Source organism: Sinohyriopsis cumingii, unplaced genomic scaffold (assembly GCF_028554795.1).
Source record: "Sinohyriopsis cumingii isolate HCF-2022 unplaced genomic scaffold, ASM2855479v2 utg000160l, whole genome shotgun sequence".
Classification (NCBI taxonomy): domain Eukaryota; kingdom Metazoa; phylum Mollusca; class Bivalvia; order Unionida; family Unionidae; genus Sinohyriopsis; species Sinohyriopsis cumingii.
Window position 1 is genome coordinate 8,003,329 of NW_028315873.1, and position 19,179 is coordinate 8,022,507.

General features: G+C 35.5%; 1 protein-coding gene across 1 annotated transcript; it reads left to right on the plus strand.

The window, feature by feature from the left end:
- The first annotated feature begins 274 nt into the window (after positions 1–274).
- Positions 275–18,300, plus strand: LOC149774727 (uncharacterized). The gene is made up of 2 exons (XM_089944793.1): positions 275–572; positions 12,915–18,300. Exon 2 carries the CDS (start codon positions 13,103–13,105, stop codon positions 15,461–15,463), a length of 2,361 nt encoding a protein of 786 aa, XP_089800919.1. The 5' UTR covers positions 275–572; positions 12,915–13,102; the 3' UTR covers positions 15,464–18,300.
- Positions 18,301–19,179: the final 879 nt, after the last annotated feature.

Sequence of the window (19,179 nt, forward strand, 5' to 3'; positions counted from 1 at the left end):
TTTTGGAAGAATCTGCACACGAGTATGCCAGTCGGATACAAATATATTATAACACACACTTGCAATAAACCCTGGTCTGATGGGATAATACCTCTTGCTAATATACACACTTCTTTCAAAATTACCCTTGTTACCTGTTTAAATATTTAAACTTCCTTATACAACACATATAACACTTCTGTTCATATTTTCTTGATTATGCATTTGCGCCCTCTGGAGGTTTGATATTTCAATTGGCAACCTATTCAGTGACTCGAGTTACATTGTTGATTATTTATATGACAATTGTGGTTGAGCGCCTGTAGAATATCGATGTGGTACATTATCGGGACTAGTAACCTATTTGTGTTTAAGTTCTATGTTTTTTTCTCTGCAGAAAATATAAACCTTCTTTCGTCATTATCTCAAGAATGGATTGTAGAAACTGATATATAATCTGTCCGGAAGAACAGCTTGGCGATTTTATTCCATGGACATTGTATTGCAGACTATTCTTCTTCTTGGTTTGGGTTAAGTTTGACAGCAGCTTAGATTGATCCGAGTTTCAATGAATTGCCAAGAATGTGAGGAAGGTAAGTAGGATTGCGAAGAATCGCAGTACACTACGCAACATTGTCTTATCTATATTAAATGTATACAGTAATTGTAGATCACATATAATAAGCGCATTCGTGTCATTGTGACAGTCTTCGACTCTTACTATTTAAAGATGGCGTTAGTTGTGGAATGCTGTTGTTAAAAGACCAGACATCCTAGCAATTCTAAGTGTTTTCAGAGACGATAATATTGAATGCGTGATGAAGGTACTGCTCTGACAGGGTGTTCATGATGATAATATTGAATGTGTGATAAAGCTACTACTCTGACAGGGTATTAATGACGATACTATTGAATGTGTGATGAAGCTGGTACTTTGACAGGGTGTTCATGATGATACTATTGAATGTGTGATGGAGCCACTTTAGTCCGATTTAGTCATTAACACGTATGTTTCCGTTTTTTATTCTTGTGTTATTGTTTTAAATAATCTTTAACAAATTGAGTCATATCAATATGATGTCCACAGTGTGGCATTTATAATAATGTTTGGAACTGGGGCATCATGCCGCAGACATTTGGCATCATGTCCGACCCAGTTGCAATGTCCTGACACCAGGCCGACCACACCTAGTAATGCTATGAGCCAAGCGAGGCAGCTGCTAGTACCATTTTTATAAATATTTCGTATGATTCGGCAGGGGTTTGAACCCACGACCTCCCTCATCCGATGCTGAATCTCTAACTACTTGGGACACCGGAGCGGCCATCCCAAAGTTGGGTGAAAGTAGGATAATATCATCCACGTCTATTACAACATATGAAGTGCTCAAAACAATTATTCAATTCATGATACTTAAGCAATAATATTGTTATAATCAATCGTCTCCTATAAGAATTTGAGATATATTTACCTTTATTTACCTAGTCCGATAAATCACCCTCCCCCAATCTATATTGATACTGATGGAAAATATGTTGGTCCGATATTACCTGTTTATTAAATGTGCCATTGTGCTGCATGCAAATCATTCTAAAAACACCTGCATACAGTTTAGATTATTACTGTGATTTAGCGCTAAACTCAAAATGGATAATTGTCAAATATGATGTTACTATATACATCTTGAAATGCCACGAATACATGCTTTTTTTCGGTAAGACCATGTTGACTACTAATTTGTACTAAAGGGTGATGTAATAGCACTTCCAGAGAGTGCAATTTTGGTACGTGCTAGAAACGACATCGTTAAAATGATTTATGATTGCATAAACGATAACAAACATAATTCTTCAGTCACTAAAGTGGTTAACATAGGCATCCACAATCTGCATATTTAGTCCCCAAGATAAGCTTGAAAATATCTACGCAAAACCCAAATATGAAACTGAGGGAAATTGCACTGGCAAATCGTAATGAGGCTTAAGACAGTTGTCCTTGATGTTGTGAGAATCCGTTATTGAAAGTGCCGGTAGGGTCAAGAACTACGGTTTGTGCATCTGCATTAGCATTTCCTCAGACGTTTGGAGGCCGCCTTACTGCATACGGTTAAGAGCCTAGATTATTAGATGTATCTTTGAAAAACATCATAAATGGTCCAGCTGATTTCGCGTAATCATAGCTGTATCTAGTAAGTTCAAAAGTAGTCACGACAAGATCTACGTTGTCAAGAACTGACACCGTTTCCCTTCCACTGATGGAATAACGTACACTGTTGGACCACGCCATGGAACCATTGATGACTCGTCCGTAGCAGACACAATAGCAGGTCAACCCACAAATGTGTCTACCACGTACGAGTGCATATATAACCGAGTTTGTATCATCATTTATTTGATTTGTAGTTAATCGTGATGGAATATAGTCTAGTGTGTGCATGCAAGGTGATAGGTACCGTTCATCCACGGACTTGGTTCAAATCTCCATATAATACAAATTAAAAATTCTCTAACTAAAGTTCAATGGCATTAGGAAGCCTTCAAGTCGTGAATAAGGTCTTTGGTATGCAAGGACCTATCGGTTACATGCAGCATTAACACACATTACTGGTAATTCATGATTCGGTTGACTATTTGAATTATTGTCATAGATCAAGCTTTGTACCAGACTGACAGTAATAGTATCCAGAGATGTGATTTTATCAGGATATTTACTTCAAAGTGTTCCTCGTTGCTCTGTTACCATCGTCCAATCTTTTCTTAAACAGAACTATTAGTTCCACCAATAAAGGTGAACGTCTGTGCGCCATATCGAACTCAAGTTCCGGTAATCGCTGCTCGTAGAGTTGGATGTTGTTTAAATGTTTTTGTGTGCGACATCGCACACAAAATGAAGACATTATTGTACACTAATCGTATTACTCAATGGCATGACGAAAAAGAAAAGTCATAGATATTACCGTATTAGCTTGTACTCGTAAGCAACACCTCAAAATCATCCAAGGGTGATGATATACTTCTCACTGGATTCGTGCATTGATTATTGATTTAGCTAGATCAGGAAAAATTCAACCGTTTTCTAAATATTATTTTATGATGGCTGCACTCGGATCTGTTGTATATTAATTGCACCGTCGGCTGATGCTAATCCCTGTTATAATGCTTTCAAAGATTCCTAAAAGTGATCATTGACAACGAATCGTCCACCAGAAGCGTCATCACGGTTGATTTCTTTCAACAGTCGATGAAGCATCTACTATTCACAATTAAAATAAATACAATAACAGTGCTGTAGTTTGCAAGTATGTGATACCTGAGCACTAAATCAATTCCACGCAGACATTTTCACGAGGTCGTCACAAAAACACTGATGTCATTTTTTGGGGTTCTATGATACGCACATATGACTTATGTAATCCGTGGCAACTGAAACAAGTTGATGATATTTCATGGCATCGATGTCCATAGCCTTGCAAACATCCATTTGACTTGTGCTACTTCCCAATCTTGGGGTGCATTTCGTGAAATATATCCGTGGATCACTAAGGATCCGTAAAGTTTTCTCAACATTTTTTTTTGAACAGAAGTTCCAACCGCAGAGGTTAATATCGTGCCAGTTTTAACGAAAGCGTCGATCACAACCGTGTTTCACATGTCAATTACTGCTATATAAAATGTCTGCCAGTGATATCATAGAAGTGTATGAAAAGCGACGCCGTACAGCCTTTATATAAAAGCAGGATTACTTCCTATTGTGATAAAACGTTGCAAAGTGTGCAGGATATGCTACAAGTGCGATAAAATGAGCGAAAAGACCTGACGTTCGGTAATTAACAAGTAATTGAATCACTGATCAAACCGGGAAAGAAAATTATGACATATGCTGAGGATATTAAAATCCATCAAGCGCAACTGTGACGTAACGGCAACAGAAGAGAAATATGGTGAAATCCGTAAGATACCACCAATGATATCAAGCGAAAGAGCAACTCCAGAGACTATTGGATACTTACCAACGGTGATAGCTCACGTCAGAGAAGATGTAGGCAAAATTGAAGATGCGATAAGTGCACTTGCAAAAGGCACACATGTAGTTTGATGAAGGCGTTAGAGATGTAGCTGCCAAAGTACCAGACGTGCCACCTGACTATAAATCAGCCCCACATCACCTCAATACATTAAGTAAATGCTCGCCAGCCGATCTGCACACTGATGAGGTACAATGAAGAAAGCCAGTATTCACCAGCAAAGACTCTAAAACTTATAAACATGAACAAGAGCCCACATTCAGCTCTATCATTACAATTGAATTGCTGAAATATTTTTTCACTTTGGAATGTCTTCCTTAAGAACAGACTTTCGTTGGCCATAACTTGAACAATGTTTAGGGCCTAAAATGACTAGATATCATATTGCGCCTGACATGGTCACAATGACCACAATGACGAAGATCAACACATCACATTCCGCCGTCAGTGGTAGTTATAAAAGCAAAACTGAAACAACGGAGATAGGCCATGGAAGTAGACCCTCCCAAAGTTATGTACAGTCTGGGTTTTCACAACGTGTTGAAGCATGTGATGTATTAACAAGCAGGTCTGCACCACCAGTATATATTTCATGTCATAATAATCCTTTGACACATATTCATTTTACTCTTTTGAATCAAGACTGGCATTTAATTTAATTTAGCAGCATTATTCAAAGTCTATCGATTGCCGTGTGGTATTAATCAAATTATATCGAGTCTCTTACAAACTAAAAAGGAAACTAAAGACATTTTTTGCAAACAAAAGTTTATTTGTTCGCGATTAGCAAGATAACTTCAATACATATGGTTTAAACAATCAGACAGAATGTCCCTAAAAAGAATTATGTATATCTAGACTTAAATATTTTATATTCGGGACACGTTTGCCATCAACTAATTTTCATATTGCAAGTTACTCCTAAACAATAAAAGAACTAACGGATCAGTTTGATATTTTCTGCAAAGAAGGCATTCCCATACTCGCCGGAGACTTCAGTGGTCAGTTAAGTTCACTGTTTAGTTCCAAAGCAAATTGTCTAATATCAAACGCTAGAGGCACTATTCTAGAAAAGTGTCTGAGCGATAGGCATTTAGTATCTGTTAATAGTCAATCCATTTGTGAAGGGACTGATTTTACTTTTTTCTTAACCGATGGCAAATAAAAATCTTTGATAGACTATATACTATTGCAAAAAAGTAAATTCGATCTAGTGGTTACGGCAGAAATAATAGATGATCATCCTTTGAACATTTCAGATCATCATCCTGTAAAAATCGAGTTGGTCACACCTTTTGTACATAATGCAACAATGGCTGACGAGCATATCATTCATTCCATAAATTGAAAGAAAGCCTGAGCTAAACAAATAAATAGATATAAGGAAGCAACACGCAATGAATTGTTAGCGCAGCTGCATCAGGCAGAACTAGCGACGAATGTCGATATTGAAATTATTATTCAAGACACGGTAAAGATTTTACATGAAGCAGCTTCTAGGTTTCTCCCCATAAAGAGGTTTTGCCCGTACGCTAACCTCTATTAAAAACTATTAAACGTAAAAAAGTTTCACACGGAAATGCGGCTGAAACACAGGATATGCATTTCTAATGGTAGGCCAAGAGGCTTTGAATATATGTCATACGCGAAGTATAAGAAAGCGAAGAAATTGTTTGCAAAAGAATTATTGACAGCTAAAGAAATGTACGATAGAGAACAATTCAGGGAGATTGAAAAGGCTGCAGAGCTCGATATTTCTACTCTGTATAAGTTTATACGGAATAAAAGAAATGAACTCGATTACATTCATGAAATCGAATCAAACGGAAAAATTGTACGCGACCACGACTCTATTAGAGAGTTATGGGCAAATCATTTTTCCAGTTTGTTACTACTTGACAATACTTATCTGTACGATAAGAATCATTACCAGATGGTCTTAGCAGAGGTTAGAAAACAGAGGAAAGAAACCTATTCACACTTTGATGAAGTTGTTGATTAAATTCCCACTAGAGATGAAATCAGTAGTGCAATTAGCTCTTATCAGTAACGATAAGGCATGTGGTCACAACGGTATTGTTGCTGAGCATTTACTGTTTGCGGACCCTCCAAGCAGTGTACAATTACTTGAAATTATATTCACAAAAGTGTACGAGGCCGAGAAGTACCCGAGCCATTTTAAACAAGGTTTGGTAATATCAATATTCAAAGGAGGAAGAAAGAACAAATTAGATATGAATAATTACCGAGATATAACTATAATTCCAGTGCTTCTGAAAATTCTACAACAAATTATATATAGTAGACTACTTATATTTTCTAAGCAGATTTCTTTTCCAAATCCATTGCAGCAGGGTTTTATAAATAATTACGGTAGTATCACTGCAGCGTTCTGTATTAAAGAATATATTTGCTACTATTTGGATAAAGATACTCCTTTCTATGCTACATTTCTTGATAATGCTAAAGCCTTCAACACAGTTTGGCACATTGGGTTATTCTACAAGTTGTACAGACTTGGCATAAAGGAAAGACCTGGCGCATCACGAAAGACTCGTTTAAGAGAGTAGCAAGCTCCGTTTTATTTGCGGGCAAGCTGTCCAAACGCTTCGCTATTAGGCAGGGTGTAGGACAGGGCTGTATGTTGTCTGTTTGGTTCTTTTTTGTAATGATAGATAATTTGATCACGGAATTAGATCACACTTTGCGAGGTATAAGACTTGTCGATCTCCACCTGCCTTGTGTCTCATTAGCAGATGACGCAACTGTAATGTCTAACCCGCATCATTCAATGCAACAGCTGCTTGACACAATTTTTAACTATGCGAAAAGGTGGTGATTACAATATAACGCAGATAAAAGTTGCACCATCTTGTTTACTAACAAAAGAACGACTGGTATACCTTTTTTTATGCTCGACAAATCTCCAATTCCGGATGTCAAAAGTAAGAAGTATGCCGGCATGCATCTAAAATGCAGCTTAAAACCAAACGACGCGATAAACGAAGCATGCGATAAAGGCAAACACTTGTTAAACTCTTTTTATTTTATTGGTATTAGAGATGTAGGAATGAACACTATAAGAAGTCTGAAGATTTGGAAAAGAATTATTCTACCCTAGGTCCTATATGGATGTGAACTATGGTCAGGTATCATAAACTCAAATATAGAAGAACTCGAGTTATGCCAGAGATATGCAGCGCGACGTATGCAAGCTTTCGATAAATATTCACCTACGGAGGCAACGAGTAGTACCTTAGGACTCTGGTCAATGGAAGCATACATAGATAAGATGAAATTGATCTTTTTGAACCGATTGTGTAAGGGCAATTAGACTTTTATCTGGAAAAAGTTTTTCATTATTCGCTTATGTCAGTATCTGAACAACCCGCTAAAACAGACGGGATTTATACCTGATATTGACATAATAACTAAGAAATATGGTATGAGAAGTATTCTTTTAGACTATGCAGCAAGAGTGCAAACAGAAGATATTATTCAAAACCATGAAGAAACTACCTGGAGAGCAAATATGGAACTGAGGTGTGATTTAATTCACTTCAGAAACATTCATTTGGACTTAAAACCAAGTAATATATGGTTTCTTGGGCGTAAATTTCTATCAATGTTATGGCCTCTCTCTGAAGTAATGAAACAATATATCATGCCTGTTGGTAAAGTTATGGTATGCAAACTCTGTGGAAAAGAGACTGACGACAGAGCGAAACATCCTATTTTAGGTTGCGAAATACTGCTTAAGATCAAAGCAATATAGGATAAGGAAAGAAAAGAAGCGGAGAACAAATAAAAAACAGAAAGACTTCGAAACAAATGATTAGCAAAAGCCTCATGGTCCAGGGTAAATTTCAGCGACGGGTCATCGTGCCTACGAAGCTGAAAAAGAAGAAAAGGAAATGGAGGTGAAGTTCACAAAGCCCACTGAATAGATGGTGTAAAATATGGAGGTCAAGCAGAAAGTGAAACAAAGCTCAATGGTCCCTTTCATAGTCAGTACATTTCCAGAATAAGTAATATTTCGCTCTTGCCAAAAACATTTCGTCCCTGTGCTTGAGTGCATCTGTTTTCTTTTTTTTTTGTTGTTGTCTTTTTCGTATGTCCCTATCAACTCTATAAACTCAACAATCCGGTCACAAATATCTTACAGTAAGTTTCGAATTTATGCATTCAGTAATCATCCTTTCGTAAGACAATCACTGCATCTGATATATTTACCAGTGAAATTTATTCACTTCAATGTTAAAATAGATCGTCAAACCTTACCAGTACCAACCTATGTGACATCACAAGCATTGCCTTTATAACTGATTTTGTTTGTAAAAATGTTCATTTTTTTCGGATGGACATTTACTTTTTGATTTAGAATTTCCTAACAAAAATATAATTTTTAATATTAGTAGTTATACGTTCTGAGTTCATTTTATGCTAAACAAATGAAAGGTCCATCATCTGAGTCAGAATGAACGAAATTCTGCCTTCTTCTTTTATTATAAACTATTTGCATTACAATACAATCATGTGACAAACATAATCTCAAATAGATAATAACTAAATATTACATTTATTAAATTCGTTGAATAAAATAACGCTTTTGCAAGCCTCGGCGAGAAAAAAGCTGGATATTAATCAATTCGTTCCGTAAATGAAACCTTGAATGATAAACCATTTGAAATCCTCCATATAACAATTTGTGCTGTAACTTAACTCATGCTGATTTGGTTGTAAACTAGTTTTGTCCCGAAAATACGTTGTTGCAACATATTTAAACCATATCTCACACCATATGAAGCTGTTAACATGTTTATACTTACAGATTGGCCATATATGATCATCTATTTGAATCCGCCGGGATACATGATTGCGCTGTAAAGGAAATTTTATATTCACGATTAAATTTAATTGACGACACACAACGGTGTTTCATGTTTACAGTGAGTACATTACAATGAAAGTGAACTATTCTTAATGCTTGATAAACCAGATGACATTTATTCTGCAAAGGTCCTATCAGGTGTCATTAGTCATACAACTTATAGTTGGTACCATACAGCTTTAACTAAACTTCTTGTAGTGAGTGTCATACAGTATTAATCTGATTGTTCTTAATGTCATACAGTATTAATCTGATTGTTCTTAATGTCATACAGTATTTATCTAGCTGTTTTAATGAGTGTCATGCAGTATTAATAGAGCTGTTTTTAGATAGAGTCATTCGGTAATAATCATAGAGAATGGCGTTCAAAATGAATCTAGCTGCTCGTAGCTTGTGTCATAAAGTATTGATAGCATTGCTAACCAAAAAGTACAAGGTGAAGTCCTTGATCTTTATGTCACTTTGAACAATGGATTCTGACAATATCAACGGCATTCTCGTGCAGGCACATTGCGATTTGTATCATGTGTATTTCACCTCAGTCATATCTGTGGGATTAGCAGAGAAGTTAGCAAGGTTATTATTGGGGTAAACATCCAGTCCCATTAACCATTAGAACCAACTCCAAAGATGAAATTCCTCGTGGTACAGACGCCATTAATGGCAAAGTTGAATTGTCAATTATCTCGGAAGGTACTTGTGCATTGAAACTGTTCCCGACTGCATAAACGAAATAAGCAAACTCCAATGAGTCTGTAATAAGTGAAGGTTATACTCTACTGAATATAGACTCAGCTGTGTTAACGACACTGGTTTGCAAATTTGCCAACACGAATATTGTTCACTGTACCCGCTTTATTAGTTCCCGTTAGAGTTGTTCAGGAACCTCGTTGTTGATATGAAGTTTCATACGCGGCAAGTGCAGCTGCGGCTGTTGGTTATGAATGTTATGTTGTGATATTTTATTTCACGACTGTTGGTAGATGGTGTTTGTGGTCGAATGAGGGTCCTTGATGGCCCTGTGAAACATTCGAAACTAAACTGTTTAACTTATTATGCCAGATCAAGAAGTAAAATTCGGCCTTAGTAAGCATCTTCTGGGGTACTTCAAAGGCATTAAAAGCATATGTAGGCTAACACCTAAAGTTAACTGGAAATGTGCCTTTGTGGTTGGCCCAATCAAAACACACAAAGTCTGCGATCAAACATAAAAACACATCAGTGGTGCTAAAGGTGTCGAAATAAAAGCTAATGCATTACAGAAGACTTGTGAAATATTTTAGTTCTGATCCTTTCGAAAATATCGGGTTGACTAATTTAACCGTCTGCGGTGTTGTTTTTAAGATTAGATTTATCATTATATGCATAATGGATTTTAACAGTGGTAATCAGGTAGTGGAATTCACAGACTAAGGGTTAGACCACTTGTCAGCAGATGCAAATTTTGATGATGATTTTGTTCCATTATTAGACGAATATCTGCGCTATATTGGTGTTAGCAGACCCTTGCATACAGTGAAGTATATTCTTCTTAAGCAACACCAAGAAAGTGTCCATTGGCGTCAAGCTGACATATAAATGACAATTTAAAGTCAGCTTGGAATTGCCGCAAATGCATATCCCCCAAAATTTGGTCTGATCCACCAGGTGTGAAATCACTCAGGGATCGCTTTTCACTGCTGTTACATACACCGATTAATATTTTACAGCAACATTGACTCAAGTGAGACAAAACTGTTCTCGATTGCTAGAAGGCAAGGATGCACGTATACGAATAACAGTTATTGAGCGACGAGTACGATCGTTGAATACACCAGGAACAGGTGTAACCAGTATATGTTTAATGCAAAGGGTGCTTTACCCCTAGGACGTTGAAATTTAGAACATTTAAATACTATTCAATCATTTTATGGTAATATTAACAGATGAACTATTGATTTACCATCAGTGTTACCGATGTGAATGAATAGCTTCAATATGAAATTGGCAAGAGAACGTCGATTTGGTTTCAGATGACATTTATAGTCTTGCCGCTGTGATAACTGCTGGTCTTAGTGTGACATTACTTACGGCAACAACAACCATCAAAGGTGCATCAATCCGAATTATTATTGTGGCTAAATAGGTATACAATGGTGTCTTTGGTTCTGCTAAAACTTAATTTCCATAGAACTATATTTACAAATAGGTACCTGGTCAGAACTACATGAAACGGTACAAAGTAGTCTTGATACCATGATTCAACTGCAATCAGAGGTTATGGAAGATAAAATAATTAAAGCGGCCAAAATATAGACAGTTAGTTTCAGCGGAAATAGAAAATCACCGACAACTCCGATCACAAGTAATAGAGGATTTACAGCAATAAAAGTCGAGTAGAAAAAACAATTTGTCATAAGTGATTTTAACTGTCACTCCACTGCATCACTGCATAACTCTAGCTGTTTGTTTGGGCAATCCACCTTTACATAACAATAATGCTAATAGTTAATGGCTTACACAACGTATGCGGTTTCCTTGACACAATTCATTAGGGATAGAGGTTGTAACGTACATAAATCAAGCAGAACGCAAAGCATACATAATGACGATACATAAAAGACAACTTTATCATTTGGGATTTCATTTGAATTGGTTATTATATATCGAGTTTTTTTGTAGGCAACCACTGTTCTTCCTCTATTCATGATCAGAAAAAGAACCCGATGCAGATAAATAATATGATCCAGGTAGGTTTGCAACTTTGCGTTTTGTTTAATTCAGCCACCTTCGGTTGATGTCAATTGATGGGAGATGAGTATTTGAATGTCGTGTCTAATATTATGTTTCGTTTTCGTGGTTTAAAGATTTTCGTTTTTCGAGCTGAATTCATAAGTCTCAATATTTAATCTAGCTTATTGTTTGCATATATATAAAGGTAAATTAATTGGATACCAATCTTCTAATGCATCCTACTGTTATTTAAAATCGTGCAATTGTGTCATTATTTTTTAATTGGATTATGTATTGGATTTCTGTCTCACTTGATTAAATTATCTTAACATCAAATAGATATATACAGCCGAACTAATTTACATAAATAATCATTATGCAGATATTATTATGCATATCTATTTTGTGTCCTTGATCGTTAATCCTGATTCAGGGTGGAGCGCTCCCATATCTTACTTATATCATAATTCTATGACAGTTACTAAACTTTCAGTTGACGGTTGAGCCTTGCATAAGAAATTATATAGGATAGGTCTTCCATACATGTTTACTATGTCAGACTTGGCGTAGCAGACAAGTAAAACAAAGCTTTCTGAATTGAATTTTTTGGTTGAGATTTGAGTCCTCCTTGCAGAAAGCAATCTTTCAAAATCAAATGTCCATGGTCATTCTTTGAATCAACATATGAAAGATAAAAAGCAAATATTGCTCTTGTCTGGATGTGTTGAATCAATATATATCTATAAATATATATATATATATATATATATATATATATATATATATATATATATATATATATATATATATATATATATATATATATGTACATATAGATTACACTGGTGCTAAGTTCATTATTGTATAAGGCTATCATTCATTATTGTATGTTTATTTGTATATCAAAATGTCGATGAAAAGCAGAGAAGCTGGAACTGATTCTAAAATCAATTAGAAATAATTAATGAGCAGAAGCTATATCGTTCCTTAGTAAATGTGTCTTCACTCTGATTTTAAATCTGATTCATGTTTAAAGCTATACTCTCTATACCAAATGAGGAATACACCGTCCAGAAAATATAGTATCAAACTGAGTTATTGATTATCCGTTTGGTGCCGTGCGAAAATACGCGTAGAAAGAACCAGAAACAGCCCCAAAAACCTAATTGACAAATTATTATATATTCTAAGACAATCGGGTTTTATCCTTCATGAATGCCATTGTTTTTAATCCATGAATTTGACAAATAGTACGCTCTTACAATGGTCTACTTTGTTTTCTATCTCTTTATGTTTATCTGTTTTAGGAAATGAAGACTCAACGACAATAAGCACTGATGAAATTACAAGAACGAAAATTGAACGTTGTCAATAAAGATATACTTGATAACCAAAACGTCTCAACGAAAAGTGAAATAATTGATTGAGCTGCACCGATCTATTCCATCATTTCATTGTATTACACCAATCGCCTCATATACTTTATAATCAGAACATGGCAAGAAGACGTATTCGATCAGTATTGTTGATAATATATGTCATTATAACAGCCATTGAAGCCAATGTTACTTGTACTGAGGACGATATCTCTTATCTCTGCAAAAATATAGCCAACACGAGCGATTTTCCACATTCCTTGCCTTCGAATATACGGACAGTAACGCTGATTGGAACAGATGAATTGAAGGAATGTTTCCCCATTGCACGTTTTAGCAATCAAACATGGGCAAATGTATCAGAGCTTTCTATTATTGAATTTCCAGCAGTTAGTTGTATTCCGGAAGGTTTTCTTGATGGATTAGAACATTTAGAGTTTCTGTCCATATCGTCATGTTACCACCTCAAATACCTGGATCCCGACATATTCCGTTATATGCCTGACCTTCATGCACTGCACTTGGACGAGAACCCTTATCTTAAAATATCTAATGTGGAAGAGGCTTTGACTGGCAAACTGAGCAAGCTCAAATATCTATCTTTAATTGCAATCCAAGCTAAAACGGAACCTGGTATGCTCGGAACTAACTTTTCTCAGGCTCTTCTAGGCAAACATCTTACATATTTAGATGTAAGTCGTGCCAATATACTCTCTATATCTCCTGATGTATTGTACACAATTCCGACCGTAAGATACCTAAATGTGTCTTATTCTTCGTTCGTTACTCAAGGGTTCAGATTGCGTGGATCTGTATCAAAGTATAATCTTGAACTTTTAGATATTAGTGGATGTCGTTCTGTGACAAAAGAGTCTATTAGTAAACGGGACTTTCCACGTATGTGTGATTTCCCTGAAAATATAACATATTTCCTCGCTAAGAATATAGTGGAAGTACGTACTGATATCAGGGCGAACTTTGCATTCAAAAAGTGTGAAACGAACAAATTACTATTGTTAGATTTAAGCAATAATAACTTAAGAAGTTTAAATATAACGGTTTCAGTGGCATCTAATTTCAATGCAGTCCAGATGTTGGACCTAAATAGTAACGATATGGAATACATATCGCCATCTCTTTTAAGCAACTTTCCGTCTTTAAAGATTCTTGACTTGTCCAAAAACCAGTTGTATAAGATGCAGAATATGGACGAGTTTATCAATATATTCTCTCGAAACAGGGAGCTTGAGATACTATTCTTACGTAGCAACTCCCTTAGTGTATTACCAGCAAACATATTTTCATCAAATATCAAGCTACGCGTCCTTGTTTTGAGTGACAATGAAATCACACATTTGAATGGCGAGTGGCACATCATGCAGGACTTAAGGATGATTGACTTAAGAAAGAACCGCTTCAAAAATTTACCTACATCCTTTGTAGAACAACTAGAGAACATTTTGCAGCATCAAGCCACGGCAAACAAACAGAATACCACCATGACGAACATGCTGCTCAGTCATTTTCTTGATAAGAACATTTTAGCTGATACGTACAGATATAGAAATGAAGACAAAAAGGAACAACTCACAGAAAAATCGTCAAATGTTCCAACATATTTGACCATCAAACTTTCTGATAACCCAGTCTTGTGTGATTGTGATGCACTTGATTTTACAGAATGGATTTTGACCACAAATGTCAGCATTGTTAACAGGACAACAATGTTATGCAATGATGGCAATCATGAAATTGTATTGAATTACGAAAGTTTTGAAAGTCTCAGACAAACATGCAGACTCCCAGTCATTATTGGTACTGCAGTTGCATCATCTGTGGTAATTATTTCAGGTTTATCTATAATTGCCATTATACGTCGTCATAGGCGAAACCTGGCACGCAGACACCAAGACATAGAAAATCTGAAAAGAGCAATACTGAGGAGTGACCAACATTTCAAATCTGTGGTATTTCTAGTATACTGTAGCAAAGACCACGATGACGTGGAGAAAAACATCCGGCCCTCATTAAGCAGATACCTCAAGCAAAAGCTTCACACGGACAAGGATCTTGTGTGCACTGGAACTGATTCCTTTGTTCCAGGCATGCTTATCATGGATGAGATACACCGATGCATTGATGAAAGTCTAGTTGTAGTCCCTGTAATCACACCAGCATTTATTCAGTCTCATTGGAGTCAGGCAGAATGTGCTGTTGCCATTGCCAAACACAAACAAATTGTACTTCTAATTGAGCAACACACAGATACATCTGTGGCAATTACGACCATCAAACATCTAATCGCACAATTCACCAGAGCAACCTGGTCGATTAATGAAGGCCAATTCGTTATTCATCCCTCTTGGAATACAATTTGTCAGGGAATAATTAACATCGCTGCTGCTACTATTCGTAATTATAGGAGACACGCTCTTCAAAAGTCTAATGCCTCACTGCCATTACTAGAAGAAGGTGTATAAGTAGACCATGGCGGCACCCTATTACTTTGTGCACGATTATATATATATATATATATATATATATATATATATATATATATATATATATATATATATATATATATATATATATATATATATATATATATATATATGTATATATATATATATATATATATATATATATATATATATATATATATATATATATGTGTGTGTGTGTGTGTGTGTGTGTGTGTGTGTGTGTAGTATCATTATCACATGGTGTACACAGTGATTTATATGTACCAAAATTTCGGAGAGATTAATTAAAGACATATTTTCTGTACGCAGATTTTTTTATGAACAGCATGGTGCAAAATAATCACTTAATGTTTCGGCTTTCATAAATGAATACCACCATAAATATTTCAGTTAGCATCCTTGGTTATAAGACTTCATAATACATGTTCGTTGTGGCTAGATGTACCTATGAAACAACATCATGTTTCCCTTGTTCAAGTTGTATGAGAATCATTATTATTTGGGGGTTTTGTAGGGCAGACGGAAACCTTTCGTATGAATGTGTTTAACTTCAAAACTAGCTGTTAGCTATTTATATTACAGTGGATACATGTAACGTAGTAGTAATAATTTGATTAGATACGTGCTAACAAAGGTGTGATAGCGATTTTATGGTAATTGCTATCGTAGTACATCTTTCAGACCTATTTAGCAATACTGTAATTAACTATAATTTCATCAAAAGCATGTTGATGTAATGTTGTAACATTGTTTTGTTACAGTTGTATTATATATGCATATATTTTGTTTTATAATGTTTTATGGAGTTATCTGACGCAAAGTAACATAATAAACACATATAACACAGTCGAACGTTTGGATGAATGACTGCAGACATAAGTTGAGATATTTTAGAATCTACACATTTCATCCGTTGTGTAAATCTGACAGTTTCGTTTCTTGACCTAGGTTGTCTTAACCTGAATACATTTACCAGCCTCATTCATTCGGCTACAGTGAGATATGCTCATTCATGTAATGTTGTTTATCCATACTGCATGTTCCTGTATGGATTTTTAAAACTGCGGGCTCCTCACTATCTCCGTCTCTGTTTCCGGGTTGGGTGTTTTGGTTTGTTGTAGTGTACTGAGGTATAAATAATCTAATCGTGAGATACACATATCCCAGTTGATATCTCTATTTTATTGTAGTAGTCGCGTTTGTTATTTTTATTTTATCCTGTCTTCTGTCTGTGTATTTGTGCTATAGGAAGAATGAAAATCGTTTTTGAGAATAAGAGGCTCTTTACACGACCTGCGACAAAAATGGTCGGTCTCAAAAATAACCGAAGCACGATTTTCTCGACCGTTTTTATTACAATCGATGATATTGTTCATTTATGTCAAAGAACTGTCGCATCTGTTCAGAGTTAAATGACACGACGTGATCTTTTGATCATTGGAAAAATTCGAATAGACGTTCAGCATCTCGTATGCCCATATACGATGCGACTACGATACGCTTCTATCTCTAGATATACAAGCGCTACGTTTATCTGTTATTACATTATCATATCGCTCCACTTTTTCCACTAGCATTACCCTTCATAACCAATGCTCTATTGAGTTCATCAATCAAGGTCTAGCTGAAGATCCAACATTAGCACCCGCATGTGTGCAATTAAAATTGTGAACGCAAGAAAACTAATTTTATATTAACGAGAGGAAACGAAAATGTGTGGTTTTTGTGTGGTTCTGCAGACAATGAAATCCTTCACATATACGTACGCCACATGAATATGGTCAGGTATGCAATGCTAAGTTATCATTCACTACTTCTTGGATGATATGTTTACGAAATACTTAACATCAATACATCATTGATGTATTATTTATCCTAATACTGCCAAGCTATAATTTTGTATTTATTTAGCACCTGTGATAACCACAGGGAGTTACAAACGACAACGTCAAAGGGTAGATTCAGCAAATCCTTCGAATGTATTTCAAAGTCGATTCAGATACATTATTACGTGATTTGCATAAAATCAAATAAGTAATAGTACTACAGGTAATATAACTTTCTATCCTTATTCAATGCCAACCACTTTGTATTCCAGTCCCAATGCCTATTATTTCATACAGCTTAATCGCTAATGTTTTGCGTTGTTCTCATAATGCTATTGATAGGGTATTGCATTGTTAGGAATGTGTGCTTAACTTTTGGTCACTGTTGTACAATTTACTTTATGGTACTGTTCATTTTTAAATAGCATGTTTACATAGTAAATTTTCGTCCAGAATTGCAAACTGTAAATAGGATGTTGATACAAATTTTTGTGCTCAGAATATTCTAGAAACAATTTGATGGAATTTTATTATTAGAAATGTCTTGCATCTATGTAATTCCACCTAAATTATGTGTAAATAGAGAGTTTCATAATAAGTGTCCATGAATGTTTCATTCCTGTTTTTTGATCAATCTCTGGATTTTTTGTCCTTGGGTACAGATATAAATCGAGAGGAATTAATTAAATCGGTCATTGGAATTACTAAAGAGCAATGAAAGGGATTATTCAAATAATGTATTGACCGTACTAGAGTGCTCATTGACGTTTAAACTATCACATTATTTTGGAAATGGTGTGATTTCATTCAATGACATCCTGAATAGCCCAATTAGTACGTCGTTGGTACATCAGGACATTCGTTAATAATGCAATTCATTCAGAACCTTCAATACTTGTTACTTGTGATGGAAGAATAATTATTATTATAATTTTTAGTTCACTAATTGTAAATGTTTTTCACATTTTCGGTTTGTAACTTAGAAAAAATAAATTGTCAAGCCCCTCATATCGTTTTCAATAGTTTTATAGACTCTAGATTACATCCTAAAATTTTAAGCCACTCACATCGTTTTGAATAATTCAATCAGATAAAGTATTTCGTCTTGGTACATTTAACAACCGTATATGTGGATCTACCTGGTTCTTCTACACAGTTTGAATATTTGCAGAACAACACCAAAGTGCAGCCAGAAGGACAAAGATGAATAACCAAAAAGACCAGCACGGGTAATCAGAAGGAAGAAGATGGGTAACCAAAACGACAAACACTGATACCCAAAGGAACTTAGCTAGTTATCCAGAAATACAAATACATATAACATAATGACAAGGTTCAATTTAAAGAAGGGAAAAAAGTAGAGTAATAATAATTCAAAGATGGATAACAAGAAGGACAACTCTATAATGAGACGACGTGCTTTTGATGAAACAAAAGCATTTACAATGACTGTGGACCCTTCTTAACGCGTGCTTTACCAACAGATGTATGTTATATGAAGGTGATATGCAGTGCATTTTGCCACAATTTAATAAGCAGCATGGAGAAGGCATGTTATTTACTTTCTCGAAAAGCAGTGTGGCCATCATTTCAGAGAAAAATTCCAAAGGACTTTTTTCCTCATTTTATATCTCGCAGCTGTGAATAACTTGTCAATTTCTATAAGGTTTAGTTATTTGCAATCTCTCGATTCTGATCCGAGACAGGAAACTAATTCAAGAAAGTTAAATACAGACGATCTTCTATAGGCTCTTCTATGCATCCTAACGTAACACCTAGGTGTTACTCTGGAGAGTACTCTCGCATTACACCAACATGTCATGAACATATGCAAGGCTGCATATATTGAGCTGAGACGTATCAGCTCCATTCGCAAATACATTTCAG